The 16,944-nt window shown below is 42.0% G+C and overlaps 1 protein-coding gene across 11 annotated transcripts in view; it reads left to right on the top strand.

Annotated features, from left to right (window-relative positions):
• UTRN (utrophin) overlaps positions 1–16,944 on the top strand; it is a 910,930-nt gene that overhangs the window by 713,718 nt on the left and 180,268 nt on the right. For all 11 annotated transcript variants that reach the window (XM_040350827.1, XM_040350824.1, XM_040350828.1 and 8 more), the window contains one exon: positions 1,824–2,092. In XM_040350827.1, the coding sequence (XP_040206761.1) occupies positions 1,824–2,092 (269 nt within the window). The remainder of the gene's footprint in view (positions 1–1,823; positions 2,093–16,944) is intronic.

Here is a 16,944-nt window from a genome sequence, read left to right as displayed (position 1 = left end):
ACCTGTAAAGGCTTTTAAAGTGGCACCTATGGATAGTAAAATTTACGTTGTTTGTTGCCATTACATGGGCATGTGCAATTTTAAAGTGTGACGTGTTTAATAGCTATTTACTCAGCATAACATCTTTTATATATTACAAAAAAATTAGGTTATGTATTGTGATTTTTTGCATTAAGATTCAAAAAAGTAAAATTTTCCCACAAAATTGCGTTTGAAAAACCACTGCCATGTGACGTAAAAAATTGCACAACCCACCAATTTGTTCTTTAGGGCCTAAAAATATATAATATTTGGGGATTCTAAGTAAGATATAAAATATTGTTTCATGTAAACAAAAAGTGCCAATAAAGGCCTGCCTGGAAGGGGGTAATTTGGGTCACTGATCTGGAGAAAGCATGCAACAAGTGAACTTAAACTAGTCAGAACTCTACCTCAGCATTTCATTTCAGGTCAGCCACTCAGAAAGTAGTAAAGCCATCTGATTAAGCATCATGGCCAGACAACTGGCATTTTTGAAGTTAGTGGCCTGCAGTAGTAGTCTCGCATTTTTCTTAGCACATGCATGGTTTCTTTCTGGTGTTTGTATACTTGGACTTTTCGACATACTATAGACAGGTGGGGGAGGTATGTGTACTTTCATAGGTAGTCTTTAAAGGTGGTGGTGCTGGACACATTGTGGTTGATTTACTGAAGGTAAATAGCCACTGCAAGTGCAGTTTGTCTAGTTCCGAGGGAAACATGCAAGGGAAAAAAAAAATAGCATTTTTGCTTGCACATGATTGGATGATAGAAATCAGCAGAGTTTCCCCTCAGTTCTAGAGCAACTTCACTTGCAGTGCACTTCAGTATATATTCCTAGGCTACTTTCACACTGTAGCCGCTCCGCGATATCGATTTCTGACCGCTTTTAACCCCTGATAGCAACAGAAGAAAGGGTTAAAAGGACCAATTTTGCAGCGCTGCCAAAGAACTTAGCAGGTGCTTCAGCAGCGCTGCCCATTCATTTCAATGGACAGGGTGTTTTGGGAGCACCGTATACATCTCTCCCAAACCGCCCTAAAGATGCTGCTTGCAGGACTTTTCAGAACGTCCTGCAAGCGCACCTCCCCAGTGCGAAAAGTCACACTGAAATTAATGGGAAGGCGGTTTTAAGGCGTTAGAGTTTAGTCTTAGTTTAGTCTTCAGCCTTAGTGGATCAACCTCAAAGTCAAATAACTAAGTATGAAAATAACATTCTTTAAAGATAAAGCCTGTGGTTAACACAGTAATGGTACCCATAGATTTACCGCTCATCTCCGGGAAATCATGCCCATCCCCTCCAAAGACCATTGAAGTCTCTGTCGGTGGTATTTAATGTTTTTCTTTATCATACTTACTTTTTCAGATATCTTCTGGCTGCTCATGATACATCATTGGTCTTCTCGCCTGATTTTCTCCAATGGGGGGATGTTTTTGAAGTTGCTGAGAGCGGCAATGATATGATGATGTCAGCACCACTCTCTGCATCATACAATATAAATTATATTTTTTTATGGTAAAATCCTCTCAATTATAAGGGACATGATGCCCTGCATTCACAGTATTTTCTCAGTATTTTGCCATTGACCATCATTCAAACCACAAGGCTAAGGACATCTTGTGGCAAAAAAAAATACTGCGAGGGATGGCTCCAGATTGAAATGTGTGTGCGTGTGTAACACCTAGAAGCTGATTGGTTTCTATGCACAGCGGTGCCAAATTCTGTGCACCTTCAGTTTTAGTAAATCTGTAGACAGACAAAAATAAAACATTTTGTAACATAGTCTGTCCTTTTTTTTCCTTAGAATTAACTCCTGAAGAAAAAGCCCAAAAAATTGCAAGGACTATGCGTACACAGTCTGTGGAGGTGAAGGAGAAGTGGGAAAGCCTGAACACGCAGGCTGGCAGTTGGCAAAAGCAAGTGGAGAAGGCTTTGGAGAAACTGAAGGTCTTGCAAAGTGCAATGGATGATTGCGACTCAGAACTGACGGCAGCAGAGGAAGTGCGAAGCACCTGGAAGCCAGTGGGAGACTTATTAATCGATTCATTAAAGGAACATATTGAAAAGACAACTGTAAGCATATCATTTATATTTTAGATTTAAACAAAGAATGAAAGAGTGGTTCACATTTGAGGAAATTACTTGTTTGACTTGGGTTCTTTATTAGACTGTATAAGTTGGGTTTGATTTTTAACAAAAATAAATAAATAAACTTGCATCCTTAGAAACCATAGTCTATCCAGGGAAAGGAAAAAGGTTTGGGGGCAGATCCACAAAGATCTGCACCGGCGCAGCGTATCTAAGATACGCTACGCCGTTGTAACTCACTTGGCTTTGCTTTGAATCCTCAACGAATTTGCGCCGTAAGTTACGGCGGCTTAGTGTATCTCTCGCAGCGTAAGGGCGCGGAATTCAAATTCGGCTGGTAGGGGGCGTGTTTCATTTAAATGAAGCGCGTCCCTGCGCCGAACGAACGGCGCATGCGCCGTCCGTAAAAACTCCCAGGGTGCATTGCTCCAAATGACGTCGCAAGGACGTCATTGTTTTCAACGTGAATGGCGTCCAGCCCCATTCACGGACGACTTACGCAAACGACGTAAAATTTTCAAAAATTAGACGCGGGAACGACGGCCATACTTAACATTGAGTACGCCACCATATAGCAGCTTTAACTATACGCCGGAAAAAGGCGAACGGAAACGACGTAAAAAAATGCGACGGCTGCGCGTACGTTCGTGGATCGTCTGAAATAGCTCATTTGCATACTCGACGCGGATTACGACGGGAACGCCACCTAGCGGCCGCCGAAAAATTGCATCTTAGATCCGACGGCGTACGAAGACGTACGCCTGTCGGATCTAACACAGATGCTATCGTATCTTGTTTTGTGGATACCAAAACAAAGATACGACGCGCAAAATTTGAAATTACGCGGCGTATCAATAGATACGCCGGCGTAATTTCTTTGAGGATCTGCCCCTTGGTCTTTTATGCTTTAACAGGGAAAAATGTATTTGGTTAAGCATTCTACTATGTTATTTTGTAATTGTAAGAAAGCATTGAACTCTTGAGTTGAATTTAAGTCGTAGGCTCCCTTCACACTAGCACAACTCCAAAGTGGCACAATTTCAGCGTGACTTTAATCTGACTTTACAGTCAATGGATCTAAGTTGCACAAAAAAATTGCACCAAAATAGTGCAGGCACCTTTTCAACATCACTGTGACACTAATGCCTCGTACACACGTTTGGATTTTCTGTCGGAAAAACCTTGGATGTTTTTTCCGACGAAATTTCTGCTCAAGCTTGGCTTGCATACACACGGTCACACAAAAGTTCCCTGAACCTTCATCCGTCAAGAACATGGTGACAAACAACACTATTACAAGCCGAGAAAATTAAGTCCAATGCTTCCGAGCATGCGTCAAATTGTTTCCGACCATGCATCGTAATTTTGCACGTCGGAATTGCTACAGACGATCGGATTTTCAAATAGGAATTTTTTCCGTCTGAAAATTTGAGATCCAGCTCTCAATCTTTTGTTGGCGGAAATTCCGAAAGCAAAAGTCCGATGGTGCATACACACGGTCGGAATTTCCATTCAAGAGCTCACATCGGACTTTTGCTGTCGGAATTTACTATCGTGTGTACGGGGCATAAGTCGCACCGATCTGAATGGGTGCTATTGAAAAGAATGGCTGTGACTTGTCATGTTCAAAGTGTGAATGGAGATTTACAATTAAGGTCTCATTCACATGGCACTTGTGCCTGCTGTGGCAAGAATCCAGCAGATTCCTGCAGCTTGATAGCGACCTCAGCTTGTCTACAGGTAATCACATGGAGCAGGACAGATGATCATCCCTGGATGCAAGCCGTTTGTGTCCAGGGGTAATCATCTCTTCCCAACCACAGGTGGCTGAATGAGAGAAATTTAAAGTGTGTATGGCCAGCTTAAGAGCTTTTTCACACGGGTTTGACCTGATCGGACACTCCATTCACCACTTTGGGGCAGCGGATGTCAGCGGTGACATGTCCACTGACATCTGATCCGATCCTGCCCTGCCAAATCCAAACGGATGGTGATCCTATTTTCCATCCATCTATTGGATCAGATGTAAACGGACAGGTGGTCCATTTTCATCCATTCTCCCCATAGAGAAGAGCGGGTATCTGACAGGTCCGTCCCAGCACAGCAGGGATCAGTGGATCAATCCCCCGCTGAGCGAGCAGAGTCCATCAAACGGACAAGCCCATGTGAAAGGACCCTGGAGCAGTGGTCATCAACCCTGTCCTCAGGGCCCACTAACAGGCCAGGTTTTCAAGATAAATGAAATACATCACAGGTGATATAATTTGCTGCTCAGCGATTGCAGTATTCTAGTCTGCATCTCCCCAAGGTAATACATAAAATCTGGCCTGTTAGTGGGCCCTGAGGACAGGGTTGATGACCACTGCTCTAGATCATCTAGACCAGCAGCTTTCACATGCTTTCTAAACACACAAGCGCCTTTTGCGTTTGGCTGAGTTTACATGTATGGCAAAGAGGTGGTAAAAACAGATGGTCAATCTGCATTTTTACCTATGAAAAAAAAATGAAGGCAGACAGTATAGTGACAATACAATACAATTAAATGCAAGAGGATCAGATTGCCCTGCCCCTCTTTCCTCTCGGGGACCATTTCATTTGAAATTGGTAAATATTGTAAAAGGAGCTAGTTATGTGACAATATACTCATGCCGCGTACACACGATCATTTTTCGGAATGAAAAAAAACGTTGTTTTTCAGCATGTCCAGAAAACGAAGTTTTTCCAACTTCATCATTAAAAACGACATTGCCCACACACCATCGTTTTTAAAAAATGCTGAAAAAAGCGCGGTGACTTACAACACGTATGATGGCACTCTAAAGGGGAAGTTCTAATCGCCTTTGGGCTGCTTTAGCTGATTCCGTGTTAGTAAAAGACGATTCGCGCTTTTATGTCTGTTACAGCGTGATGAATGTGCTTACTCCATTATGAACGGTAGTTTTACCAGAACGAGCGCTCCCGTCTCATAACTTGCTTCTGAGCATGCGTGGGTTTAAAACGTCGTTTTAGCCCACACACGATAATTTTTTACAACCCGAAAAACAAATTTTTTTAAAACGACGTTAAAAAATGCAGCATGTTCGAATTTTTTTTTTTTTTTCGTTTTTCAGAAGTCGAAATGACATTTTTAAAAATGTCATTTTTTTTCATGCCGAAAAATGATCATGTGTACGCGGCATTAGAATAAAGTGTTCAACAATAGCATCAAAGTATTCTCTGGAAAGATACCTAAATCTTACTGGGAAAACAGACATCTTTGCCTACTGAAGATAGAAAGTTTGCTTGTTAATGACGTACTGTCATTACTCCAGATCTCCCCCTCCTTGCTTTCTCTGACATTACATGACAAATGACCTCCTGCCCCAGTGGTCACTGCGCCTGCATGCCATGTGTAATATGTGAACAGACGGTGCCTTGAACAATGATTGGTTTCAGTTACATTTTTTTATGAACAATTAATTAGATTGAAATAAATCGGTGCTTTTATCACCTTTATACATTTCAGCGTGAATTACAGGTTCAATTAAAATGAGATTTTGCTATCGAATAATCTATAAACAGAAATCAGTAACCAGCTGCTGCAGTATAATAAAGTCATAAACTATGATAATAATTTCACTTCATGCCTTGCTTTAGATGTTTTATGTGTGGTCTTACGTGTTGTTTGAATGACTCATAAAGTTTTATAGGTGCTAAAAACCAGGTGATATATTAGCATCTTCCAGTGGAAGACAATTGTTTGTTTTTCATTGGCTGGAGGGAAAATGAATACGGTATATCATAACTGATAAAGATATAGTAAGTGTATATATTCTGTGGTTTGCTGCATTAAAAATAAATTTTTACGTGACTTTTTTTCCCTAATGCTGCAGACTATAAAGTTAAAGTTAACACCTGATTGGCTGAAAGGCTACTTTAAGGTATAGGTCGGCCCAAAGCAAGGGTTACTTTTGTAAAGCAAGATTATCTTTGTTTCAAAGTAATTGCGCATTGGAAGGGTAGGGTACACATAATTTTTACTTCTTTAGAGAAAATATTGCAGCTGTGTTCTGACCCAATATTGGATTAGAATAAATAATATATATTCTTAAAGTTAGCTTATGTTTTCTAGGATCTCAGTAGCTAAAAGATGTTGGAATAAATGAAAATCACAATTTTATTACGTAGAATAAAGATCACAATTCTCGGCGTAACATCATCTTTCACATTATACAAAAAAATGGGCTAACTTTTCTGTTTTTTTTTTTTTATTCACTGAAGTGTATTTTTCCCCAAAAATTGCATTTAAAAGACCGTGGCACAAATATTGTGTGATATAAAATATTGCAAGTGACATTTTTTTCTTAAGGCCGGGTTTACACCTATGCGAATTGAGTGCGGCTTAAACCGCATGCAATTCGCAGAACATTTCAAAATACATTGTTTTCAATGAGGCTGGTTCACATATGTGTGATGCATTCGCACTGCGCATTGCCGGAAAACCGCATGCGTTTTTTAGGCATTGCGGTGCGGCTCAGGTGCGAATTCAGGCCCAATATCTTCTATGGGTACGCAGCTAATTCGCAGATGTGTTAATTTCTCTTCAGGATGTGTCTCGTTCAGCTCAATACACTTCCCCCGTCCCCCTCCCCTCTCCCAGGTCTCCAAATTTGCAGCTAAGGCTTCTTTCACACTATGGATTGTATGTCCATTTTATAATATCCGTATTACACCTATTAACGGACGTTTATTAACGGATTTAATAACGGATACATACGGATAAATATTTTACCATTCTTCCTTTATTGAAAACGGATAATGTTTATCCGTATATATCCGTATACATCCGTTATATCATTCCTTTCTAACGTCCGTTAATAAAAAACATTTCACCCTTTCTTGAAGTCCAGCTCCAGAAGTCGCATGGATATTCAGGGGAACCCCGCCGTCAATTTAAAACAAAAAATGACGTGCGGTTCCCGGTAAATATCCATAACCAGACCCTTCAGGTCTGGTATGGATATTCAGGGGAACCCCGCCGTCAATTTAAAACAAAAGTGACGTGCGGTTCCCGGTAAATATCCATAACCAGACCCTTCAGGTCTGGTATGGATATTCAGGGGAACCCCGCCGTCAATTTAAAACAAAAATGACGTGCGGTTCCCCCTAAATATCCATAACCAGACCCATTATCCGAGCACGTTAACCTGGCCGGCCGCAGAAAAGAGGGGGGGACAGAGTGCGGCCCCCCCTCTCTCCTGAACCGCACCAGGCCACATGCCCTCAACATGGGGAGGATGTCCCCATGTTGATGGGGACAAGGGTCTCATCCCCACAACCCTTGCCCGGTGGTTGTGGGGGTATGCGGGCGGGAGGTTTATCAGAATCTGGAAGACCCCTTTAACAAAGGGGACCCCCAGATCCTGACCCCCCCCCTGTGTGAAATGGTAATGGGGTACACTGTACCTCTACCATTTCACGAAGGAAGTAAAAAGTATTGTAAAAAAACACACTGACACAAAAGAATAAAGTCCTTTATTTAAAAAAAAAAAATCACCCGCACCCGTCGCAGGATCAGGACAACGCTGGAAGCCGGGAACGAGTGGATTTTTCAGCGCTGGAGTTTTTTTTTTTTTTTTTTAAATGAAGGACTTTATTCTTTTGTGTCAGTGTGTTTTTTTACAATACTTTTTACTTCCTTCGTGAAATGGTAGAGGTACAGTGTACCCCATTACCATTTCACACAGGGGGGGGGTCAGGATCTGGGGGTCCCCTTTGTTAAAGGGGTCTTCCAGATTCTGATAAACCTCCCGCCCGCATACCCCCACAACCACCGGGCAAGGGTTGTGGGGATGAGACCCTTGTCCCCATCAACATGGGGACATCCTCCCCATGTTGAGGGCATGTGGCCTGGTGCGGTTCAGGAGAGAGGGGGGGCCGCACTCTGTCCCCCCCTCTTTTCTGCGGCCGGCCAGGTCAACGTGCTCGGATAATGGGTCTGGTTATGGATATTTAGGGGGAACCGCACGTCATTTTTGTTTTAAATTGACGGCGGGGTTCCCCTGAATATCCATACCAGACCTGAAGGGTCTGGTTATGGATATTTACCGGGAACCGCACGTCATTTTTGTTTTAAATTGACGGCGGGGTTCCCCTGAATATCCATACCAGACCTGAAGGGTCTGGTTATGGATATTTACCGGGAACCGCACGTCATTTTTGTTTTAAATTGACAGCGGGGTTCCCCTGAATATCCATGCTCAGTAAAATTAACGTCCGTTAACATAACGGACATTTACGGAGACATTTACTAACGTCCATGTGCCATAGACTTCAATGTTAAAATATAACGGACGTTAATATATCCGTTACTTGCAACGGACAAATAATTTACAAAAAATAGTGCAAGACCCGTCACATATTCCGTTATAACTAACGTCCGTATGTTATAACGGACTATTACGGATCTTTACGGAACATAAAAAAATCCCATAGACTTTAATGATATTTTATAAAGGACGTATAACTTCCGTTTTTTAACATTATCTGACGAATTTTAAAATGGATTATTAAAACGGATTTATTTTGTAGTGTGAAAAGGGCCTAATCTGCAGCTAAAACGCAATGGAACTGCTGAACACTTCTCTTATCTCTCTGCAGAGAGATAAGAGAATGAGCTCCCAATGTCAGAGCGTTTTTCGGACAAGTGTGAACCCAGCCTTAGTCAGGCAAAATTATTTCATGTTTTAGTGTTCCTGATGCTGACGAGTTGTTGCTGAATTTGGGGTTGGCATGTGGGACAATAGGAAGATAAGCCTGACAATGAGTGCGTTAACAGACACAGAAAATATTCATACATCACTTGAAAATTGAATGTGCCTAAACCTTGAACCACACTCTTTTTTACATGGCTAATTCTTAAATATCTAGCAAAGGCTCATTCCAGCTCTGTAAGGCCTCATTCACATATGCATTTAGGGGAAGACTAAAATGATTAAAGGAGAGTTAGCAGGGTTTATGGGAACAGCTGCAGCTTTAAATGCCTCTTTAATAAAATATCAGACAACACATTTCCTAACATATGTAGCAGTGTTTGTCACGGGTGCTGATATCAATCAGTCAGATGATTTAAATGCGTTTTTAATAGTCCATCATGTTGCTTCCCTTTCAGAGTACCTGCAGATAATGATGGACCTTTTTTTTTTAATTAATCATCCCCTTTTTAGAAAAAATAAAAAACGGTAGAGTGATGTCTCTGAAATAATTTATTGACTCCTACTAAATATTGGAACAAAGGAATTGACTTCCTGTGATTCTCAGTTGCCCCTCATACTTAAGAACTTTCAGGTCTATGAAATGACTGCACGTCAGCATGACATCTAGGCAAACTGGAATTTTCAGAATGATCCAGCTACAATGGCAGCCACCATGGATCTTTGAACACTTTTCTTGAACAAACATATAGCTAATAACTCTACACTACCAATCTGCATGCTTGCTTTGTATCAGCGTAGTCGGTCAGGTAGCTATCGCTCTCAAAATCCGAGATCTTCTATAGTCTATAGCAGCCAAAGTATTTTCTCAGGGTAGTTTTTTTTCCAGATGTTCTCTAGTTACTAATAGAAATTAACTCTTGAAATATATACAAACAATGCACAACCTACCTGACACATAAATGCTGTAGTAGCTCCACTGCGGTCCCTTACTTTACTACTATGGAGGACATATTTGTTTTCCTTTTGTTATGTATGAGGATAGTCTTTCCCATATAGAAAACCTGATTTTTAGAAGTGTCAGAGCTAAGAAGTTTCTCACAGCTTCCAGTCAGACTTAAAGTGGTTGTAAAGGTTTCCGTTTAAAAAAAACAACAAACATGTCATACTTACCTCCACTGTGCAGTACGTTTTGCACAGAGTGGCCCTAATCCCCCCGTCCCGGGTCCCACGGCGGTTGTCTCGGCTCCTCCCCACAATAGATAACTCCCTCTGGGAAGCTCTCTTTTTCGAGGGGGTTACCTTGCGGGTGCGCTCCCGTGTCATACACTTGGCGGCCATAGCTGCCGAGTGTATGACTCGGCCCCAGGAGCCAATGGCTGCGCTGCTATCAATTTATCCAATGAAGAGCCGAGAAAGCCCTGGGCAGAGCAACGCGGGATCACGCCCACAGAAATTCGGGGCTCAGGTAAGTAAAATGGGGGGCTGGGAGGCCGGACACTGCAAGGTGTTTTTTCACCTTAATGCATAGGATTGCAAGGTAAAAACACACAAAGGTTTACAGCCCCTTTAAACCTGCCTTGGAAGTGTAAGGGGCTTTGTGGGCTTTGGACTGCAAATGCAATGTGATTTTGACATCACTTTGAGACTCTTCTGAGATCATTTAGAATTCATTGCAGGTGCGTTTCACCAGCATTTGACCCGTTTCAGCTGCTTTTGCATTCCAGTAGATTTATATGGAGAGAGATGTTCTGAAGTGAACCAAAACCTGTTAAGTCTGGCCTTCAACCTGATAGCTGATATCACATGCAGAGAGAGAGGATGTTGCACTGCTCAAGCTTTTAGAAGCAGACCTCCCCTTCACCATGTGAGGAGGTCTTTGAAGTCCAGCTAGTTTCTGATTTTAGCAATGAATTGGTTTGATTGGTCTGATGGGTTTCATTTGTTGCCTGAGAATCTCACTTTGATACATCATCATCTCAGATTTATTATAGGAGTATGCGCTGATCAGTTTTCTTTAGGTGTAGTGAATCTGTATAAGGTCAAGCTTTTTTTTTTTTTTTTATCAAAACGGTTGCTGTAATTGTATTTTTACTTGATATCGCCTTTGTGGTCTTATCTTAATGTCACCTAGAAAAGAAAACAAGTTGCTTGAATATTTACTGTGAATACTGATACAGCAGAGAGCAGTGTGAAACGAATGCATTTTATAGACATATGACAAGCTCACCGATACTGCCTTTTCAATCCAGAGAAATGAGTTTTCTGCTAGGATCAAATTGCAGCCTTGACGTTTCAAGATAGAGAATATTACTCAAGTAAAAGGGAAGTCACCGTATACCACAGGCTGACCGAGGACCTTGCCCTTTTCTACTTGGAAATGATGTATTTTTATTAGATCAAAATGCTATTTATTAGAAGTAAGAATATTGCAACAGTATTATAGTAGGACATAAAAACAGCTTAATGCTCTAGAAGGAAAACAATCATTTTAAGTCTTCCTGCTAGGTATCTCAGGGGTGGAATTTAGAAGTTACATAGACTGGAAGAAAAAAAAGCAGTATACAAATTCATGTGCAATGTGCAATTTACTATATAAACTTCCATCCTTCCTTCTTTTGTGTGGTACAGGTTACAGATTCACAGATAATGCCTAACTTATTGCAAGAAAATGAAAAGATTTATAGCTAAACATCAGACAGATACTAAAGAAGCCGTATCACCAGAAGATGAAAAAAAAGCATTTAAGTCCCCCAGGCCCAGGGGACCTTGGACACATAACGCTTGTCCCTGTTTAAATCTGTGCTGTGGATTTTAACCACTTCAGCCTCTGAAAGGTTTTACCTCCTTTCTTTTGGTATTTTATCACCTCTGTGGTTTTAACAAAAGACAATTTTGAAAAAAAAAACGATATTTTAAATTTTTTGCTATAATAAATATCCACATTTTAAAAACACATGTATTCATCTGTTTAGGCCAATATATATTCTATTACACATTTTGGGTTATAAGCATATATTGATTGTTTTACGCAAATGATATAGCGTCTACAAAATAGGGGATAGATTTATGACATTTTTATTATTATTATTTTTTTTACTAGTAATGGCAGCGATCTGCGATTTTTATTGGGACTGCGACATTGCGGTGGACAGATCAGACACTTTTGACACATTTTTGGAACCATTGACATTTATACAATGATCAGAGCTATAAAAATGCACTGATTACCGTGTAACACTAGAGGGCGTTCAAGGGGTTAAATATGTTCCCTCGTTAGTGTTTCTAACTGTATGGGGATAGGACTGACTGGGGGAGGAGACATATTGTTGTTCCTACTTAGTAGGAACAAATGGTATGTCTCCTCTCCCCTGACAGAACAGGGATTTGTGTGTTTACACACATAAATCCCCATGCTGGTGCTCTTGCACACGATAGCAGGTACACAGCAGCGATCGCGCCTGTCGGCCACGCGCATCTAGACCCCCGCTGTGCAGCGTGTACGACATACCCATATGAGGTTTCGCCCAACAGTGCCATTCTGCCGCAGTAAATAGACGTGAGCCAGTTAAAAGCCAGTTAAATAAAATTACTATTTTGCCTCTTTTTGTGCTGACTGTAGATCCAACCCCTCCCCCACCACCATGGGGGCATTCTTATGAGGGAGCCAACACTGACCTCATTCACTCTCCATTTTGCTGTACTGTGCCCACTTATCTCTCACAGGGGATGTTCACACTAGGACAATGTGCTTAGGCATGGTCTGGAAATCTCCTACACGTAGCATTGTCCTTGCATATGCAAGTGTTCAGCTCCCAATGTAGTGTATGAAAATTGGATCCCACCTCTCGCTATACAGGGCACAGATGGTGGAAACTGTTGGCTTGTGTTGTTGTGAATGTGTTAATGTGACAAACAGTGCTAGTGCAGTAGCTCACATGTGCTGCTGTCAGCTTGTGTTTTTGTAAATACAACTCTTTTACAGCCATAATCATTCACAAGCTGACAGTTTCCACTCTCTCCTGTGCTCCGATTAGCTGTCAGTAGGTGGGCGGCATGTCTGGACTGAGTCTGCACTAAAGCACTTAGCATTTCCACGCAAGAGCAATTTCATGCTGGGAGTTTGAGAACTGTATGAGATTTTCAGAATAAAATCATGCACAGTGCTCTAGTGTAAACAGTCCTTGTGAAAGATGAGGAGTCAGAGGGCTTTATAGCAGATCTAAAAATTCCATCTGGCAGCTTAAGAGGGGAAGTGGACAGAAGTTGTGTGGGCTGTGGTAGGATGCAGTCACTGTTCGGCCAACAATTTTCCACCTGGCTCCATAGATTTTTCAACCAAAGTTTGTGGTGCAGAAGGGGCCACCGGCTGCTCAGATTCCCTGCAAAATTATAAACTTCAGCCATGTATGCCTAGTTAAGTATCTGAATTTGATTTAGAATCTGCCTCAAACCATGTACAGCAGAGCCCAGGCTAGTAGTGGGAAAAGCAGCACAAAGGGCCAGGCAATTGTGCTGCAGTGCTCATGGGGAACTTGCAGAGCAAGACTGACAAAGAGAAGAGCTTGTCAGGCTGCTTCTTTAACTGTCCAGTCACAGACTGGGGATGGCCAAGACCTGTTATGCCGCGTACACACGATCATTTTTCGGGTTGTAAAAAATTATGTTTTTTTTTTTAATGTCATTGAAAACGATCATGCGTGGGCTTCAGAGCATTTTTCGGGTTCTGAAAAACGGGCATTTTTTTTTTCACGATCGTGTGCAGGCAAGGCCGTTTTAATGATCGGGTTGAAAAAAAAAGTAGTTTTTTCTAGACCCTTAAAAATTTTGTTTTTTACAACCCGAAAAATGATCGTGTGTACGCGGCATAAGTGCTACAAGCTGCAGAAGAGAAAATCGGGGATCCTGCCCTATAAGTCAGGGATGTGCTGGGTGACAGAGCTGTATAAATCTCAGGACAGAACGGACATACATAGAAATCATTTGACAAGTAAAACAGCCTCCATTTATACGCTTTATCCGTATATTTAGTCATCTGCCTGAGGTTCAGCTTGATAGGTTCAATTATTCCCAAATGTATATATTAGTTAATTACAGATGCCATTTAGAAACCTGAAAATTTGGCATGCATGCAGGGAGCTAAGTCTACCTGCAGAGTAGTTTAGTTTGTCATGGAGGCTTTGCTGCACTTCATCACTCCACCCCACTCCTATTTTGTAGGTTATGTAGTGACCTAGCAACCCATGTGATAAAGATTTGTATCCGAACTTACCCACTGCAGGCTTTCCTCCCACCGCCCAAAAATAAAATGTCTAATGTAAAATAGACCAGTATATTTGCTTAATGAAAGTATTTTAACATAGCAGTGTTTTTTTGGATATCATTAATAACTCACTAACTCACTAACTGTTTTTTACTTGTTATCTCTTTACTTGTTAGGCCCCTTTCACATGTGCATCCATCCGTTTGCGGAAGAAAACGGGACATATGTCCCTATGTCCCTATGTGATTGCGGGTGTCAGCGGATGAATATCTGCTGACACCCGTAATCACCTGCCTCCGCAAAGATCTGATTTTGCGGACGGAAAAAAATCCTATGGGCCCTTTCACACGGGGCGGATCAGTAATGATCTGCCTTTGTGTGTCCGTCAGCTCAGCGGGGATCCTCCGTAAAATCCCTGATGAGCCTTCGGGTGACAGGGCGGTCCCCGCACACTGTGCAGGGACCGCCCTGTCTTTTCTGTCTTTTCTTCCATCCGCAAAATCTGAGCTTTGCTGAGACGGGTGATTACGGGTGTCAGCGGACGTTCATCCGCTGACACCCGCAATCACATAGGGACTAATGTATGTCCCGTTTTCATCCACAAACGGATGGATGAAAATGCGGACATACGGTCCGCACATGCGAAAGGGGCCTATTTTTTCTTCCGTCTGCATATCGGATTGGATGAACACGGACATACGGTCCGTGTTCATCCGATCCCCCATAGGGGAGAGCGGAGAAAAGACAGGGCGGTCCCTGCACAGTGTGCGGGGACCACCCTGTCAGCTGCCGGCTCAGCGGGGATTTAACGGAGCGATCTCCGCTGAGCTGACGGACACACGGAGGCGGATCATTACTAATCCGCCCCGTGTGAAAGGGCCCTTAATAATCTACTTATATAGATAACATACTGGGAGTATGGGGAACATGCAGTACACAAAAGAGCTAAAGCTTTGTACCTACATCTGTCAACAATAATAACTTTAACCAGAGAACATTGTGAAAAACATGACTTTAGTGGTAACCCAGTTGGTCACATGCAAGAGACATACTTAAAGCGGTAGTTCACCCTCCTTTCCATCATTAGACCATTAAATTCGGCATCGTAGCGCGAGCTACGGTATGCCGGTCTTAAATTTTTAATCCCCGTACTCACTGTGGTATCGATGATTGAAGAATCCGACTCCCGCGGGGAATGGGCGTGCCTATGGAGAGGGAGGATGATTGACGGCCGGCTCTGGCACGTCACGCTCCCCGAAGACAGCCGGAGTAGGTCTCGGCTATTCACGACGCCTGCGCACAGGCTATGCGCAGGCGCCGTGAATAGCCAAGCCTATTTCGGCTATTTCCGGAGAAGCGTGACGTGCCAGGGCCGGCCGTCAATCACCTTCTCTCACCATAGGAACGCCCATTCCCCGGATTCTTCAATGAGAGATAGCACAGTGAGTACGGGCATAAAAAATGTAAGACCGGCATACCGTAGCTCGCGCTACGATGCCGAATTTAATGGTCTAATAAAAAAAAACTTTTTTTTTTTTTTTAACAGGGTGAACCCCCGCTTTAACTATTGTCCAAAATGTTATTATTATAAAATATTATCACAAAGTGAATTGAATTGAAACTTTGTGAGCCCAAACCTGGCTCACCTATTCTGCTGTTGTATATGTCTCCCCTTTGTTTTTTATTTGTAATTTCAAAAACTAAACTAAAAGTCTTGGAAAGAAATATTGTAAGCCGTGTAGGTGAAGTTCCTCTTGCGTACACCTTCTTGTTGTGGGTTACAAGGGGACTTCTTGCACTACACTGATCACTATGTAATGGGAATCTGGATATGTATGTGACTAGTTTGAAACACTGAAGAGCCCCCTAGTGGTCCATACTATGTATTAGTACAGACAGTTTGCAAAATTATTTTGGAATTAGGGCACCAAAACATTACAACATCGTAAAGAGTAAGGATAAAGCCCATCTCATTTCCCTCTCATGCAATGGTTGGAGGCGAGTGCCTCCAACCTGGTCCCCTGCTGCCCCTCAAGTCTCCTTGTCCGAGACACCATACAACAGAATACATAATATATAAACACCCCCATATCTTCTGATGAAATGGATGTGAGTCCTGGTCATTGTCTTACTTCAAGCATAACATTTGTGAATTTCTTTATTTGAATTATTATACAGTTTTCCATTATTATTAGAGCATAATGAAGAGAGGTATTATTGGACCAAAACTAAAAGGTGCTTAGTATTTGGTTGTTATATGTGTAGATGCTTGTGTCAATGTCTTTTAAAAAGGGGTTTTAATAATTTTGAAATAATAATGCAGAAAGGTATGAAATGACCATGCGGTCTACCACATTTTCAAAATGTTTTCTGCTTGAATTTAAATTTACTTATATTATTTGGGGTCTTTGGGGCTAGTGGCTTGCCCAATTGCCATGTCAATTTTGACAGAAGGTGCGTGTGGAAATCTCCCTAAAACTCCATCTTTTACAGTTCTCACCAGAATCACGATCCCTATTGGACGATATCCTGTCTATTTCTGCCCTAGGGGGTAATTGTAAAACTCAAGATTTTCCTTTATTTCTATCCAATTAAAAACAGTCACAAGACAAATAGAGTAATTCTCTACAGCAGGGATCCTCAAACTACGGCCCTCCAGCTGTTGCGGAACTACACTTCCCTTGAGGCGTTGTAAAACTCTGACATTCACAGACACAACTAGGCATGATGGGAATTGTAGTTCCTGAACACCTGGATAGCCGTAGTTTGAAGACCCCTGCTCTACAGCAAGGACACTTACAGTATTACCAGGCCCACAGAGGTTCTAACCCTCCCACACACTATCCAAAACCAGAAAAGAGGGTTGAGTTGGAGTTCTATTT

The sequence above is a fragment of the Rana temporaria genome, chromosome 4 (assembly GCF_905171775.1).
Source record: "Rana temporaria chromosome 4, aRanTem1.1, whole genome shotgun sequence".
Lineage (NCBI taxonomy): Eukaryota > Metazoa > Chordata > Amphibia > Anura > Ranidae > Rana > Rana temporaria.
This window is presented reverse-complemented; position numbering and strand designations above follow the sequence as displayed.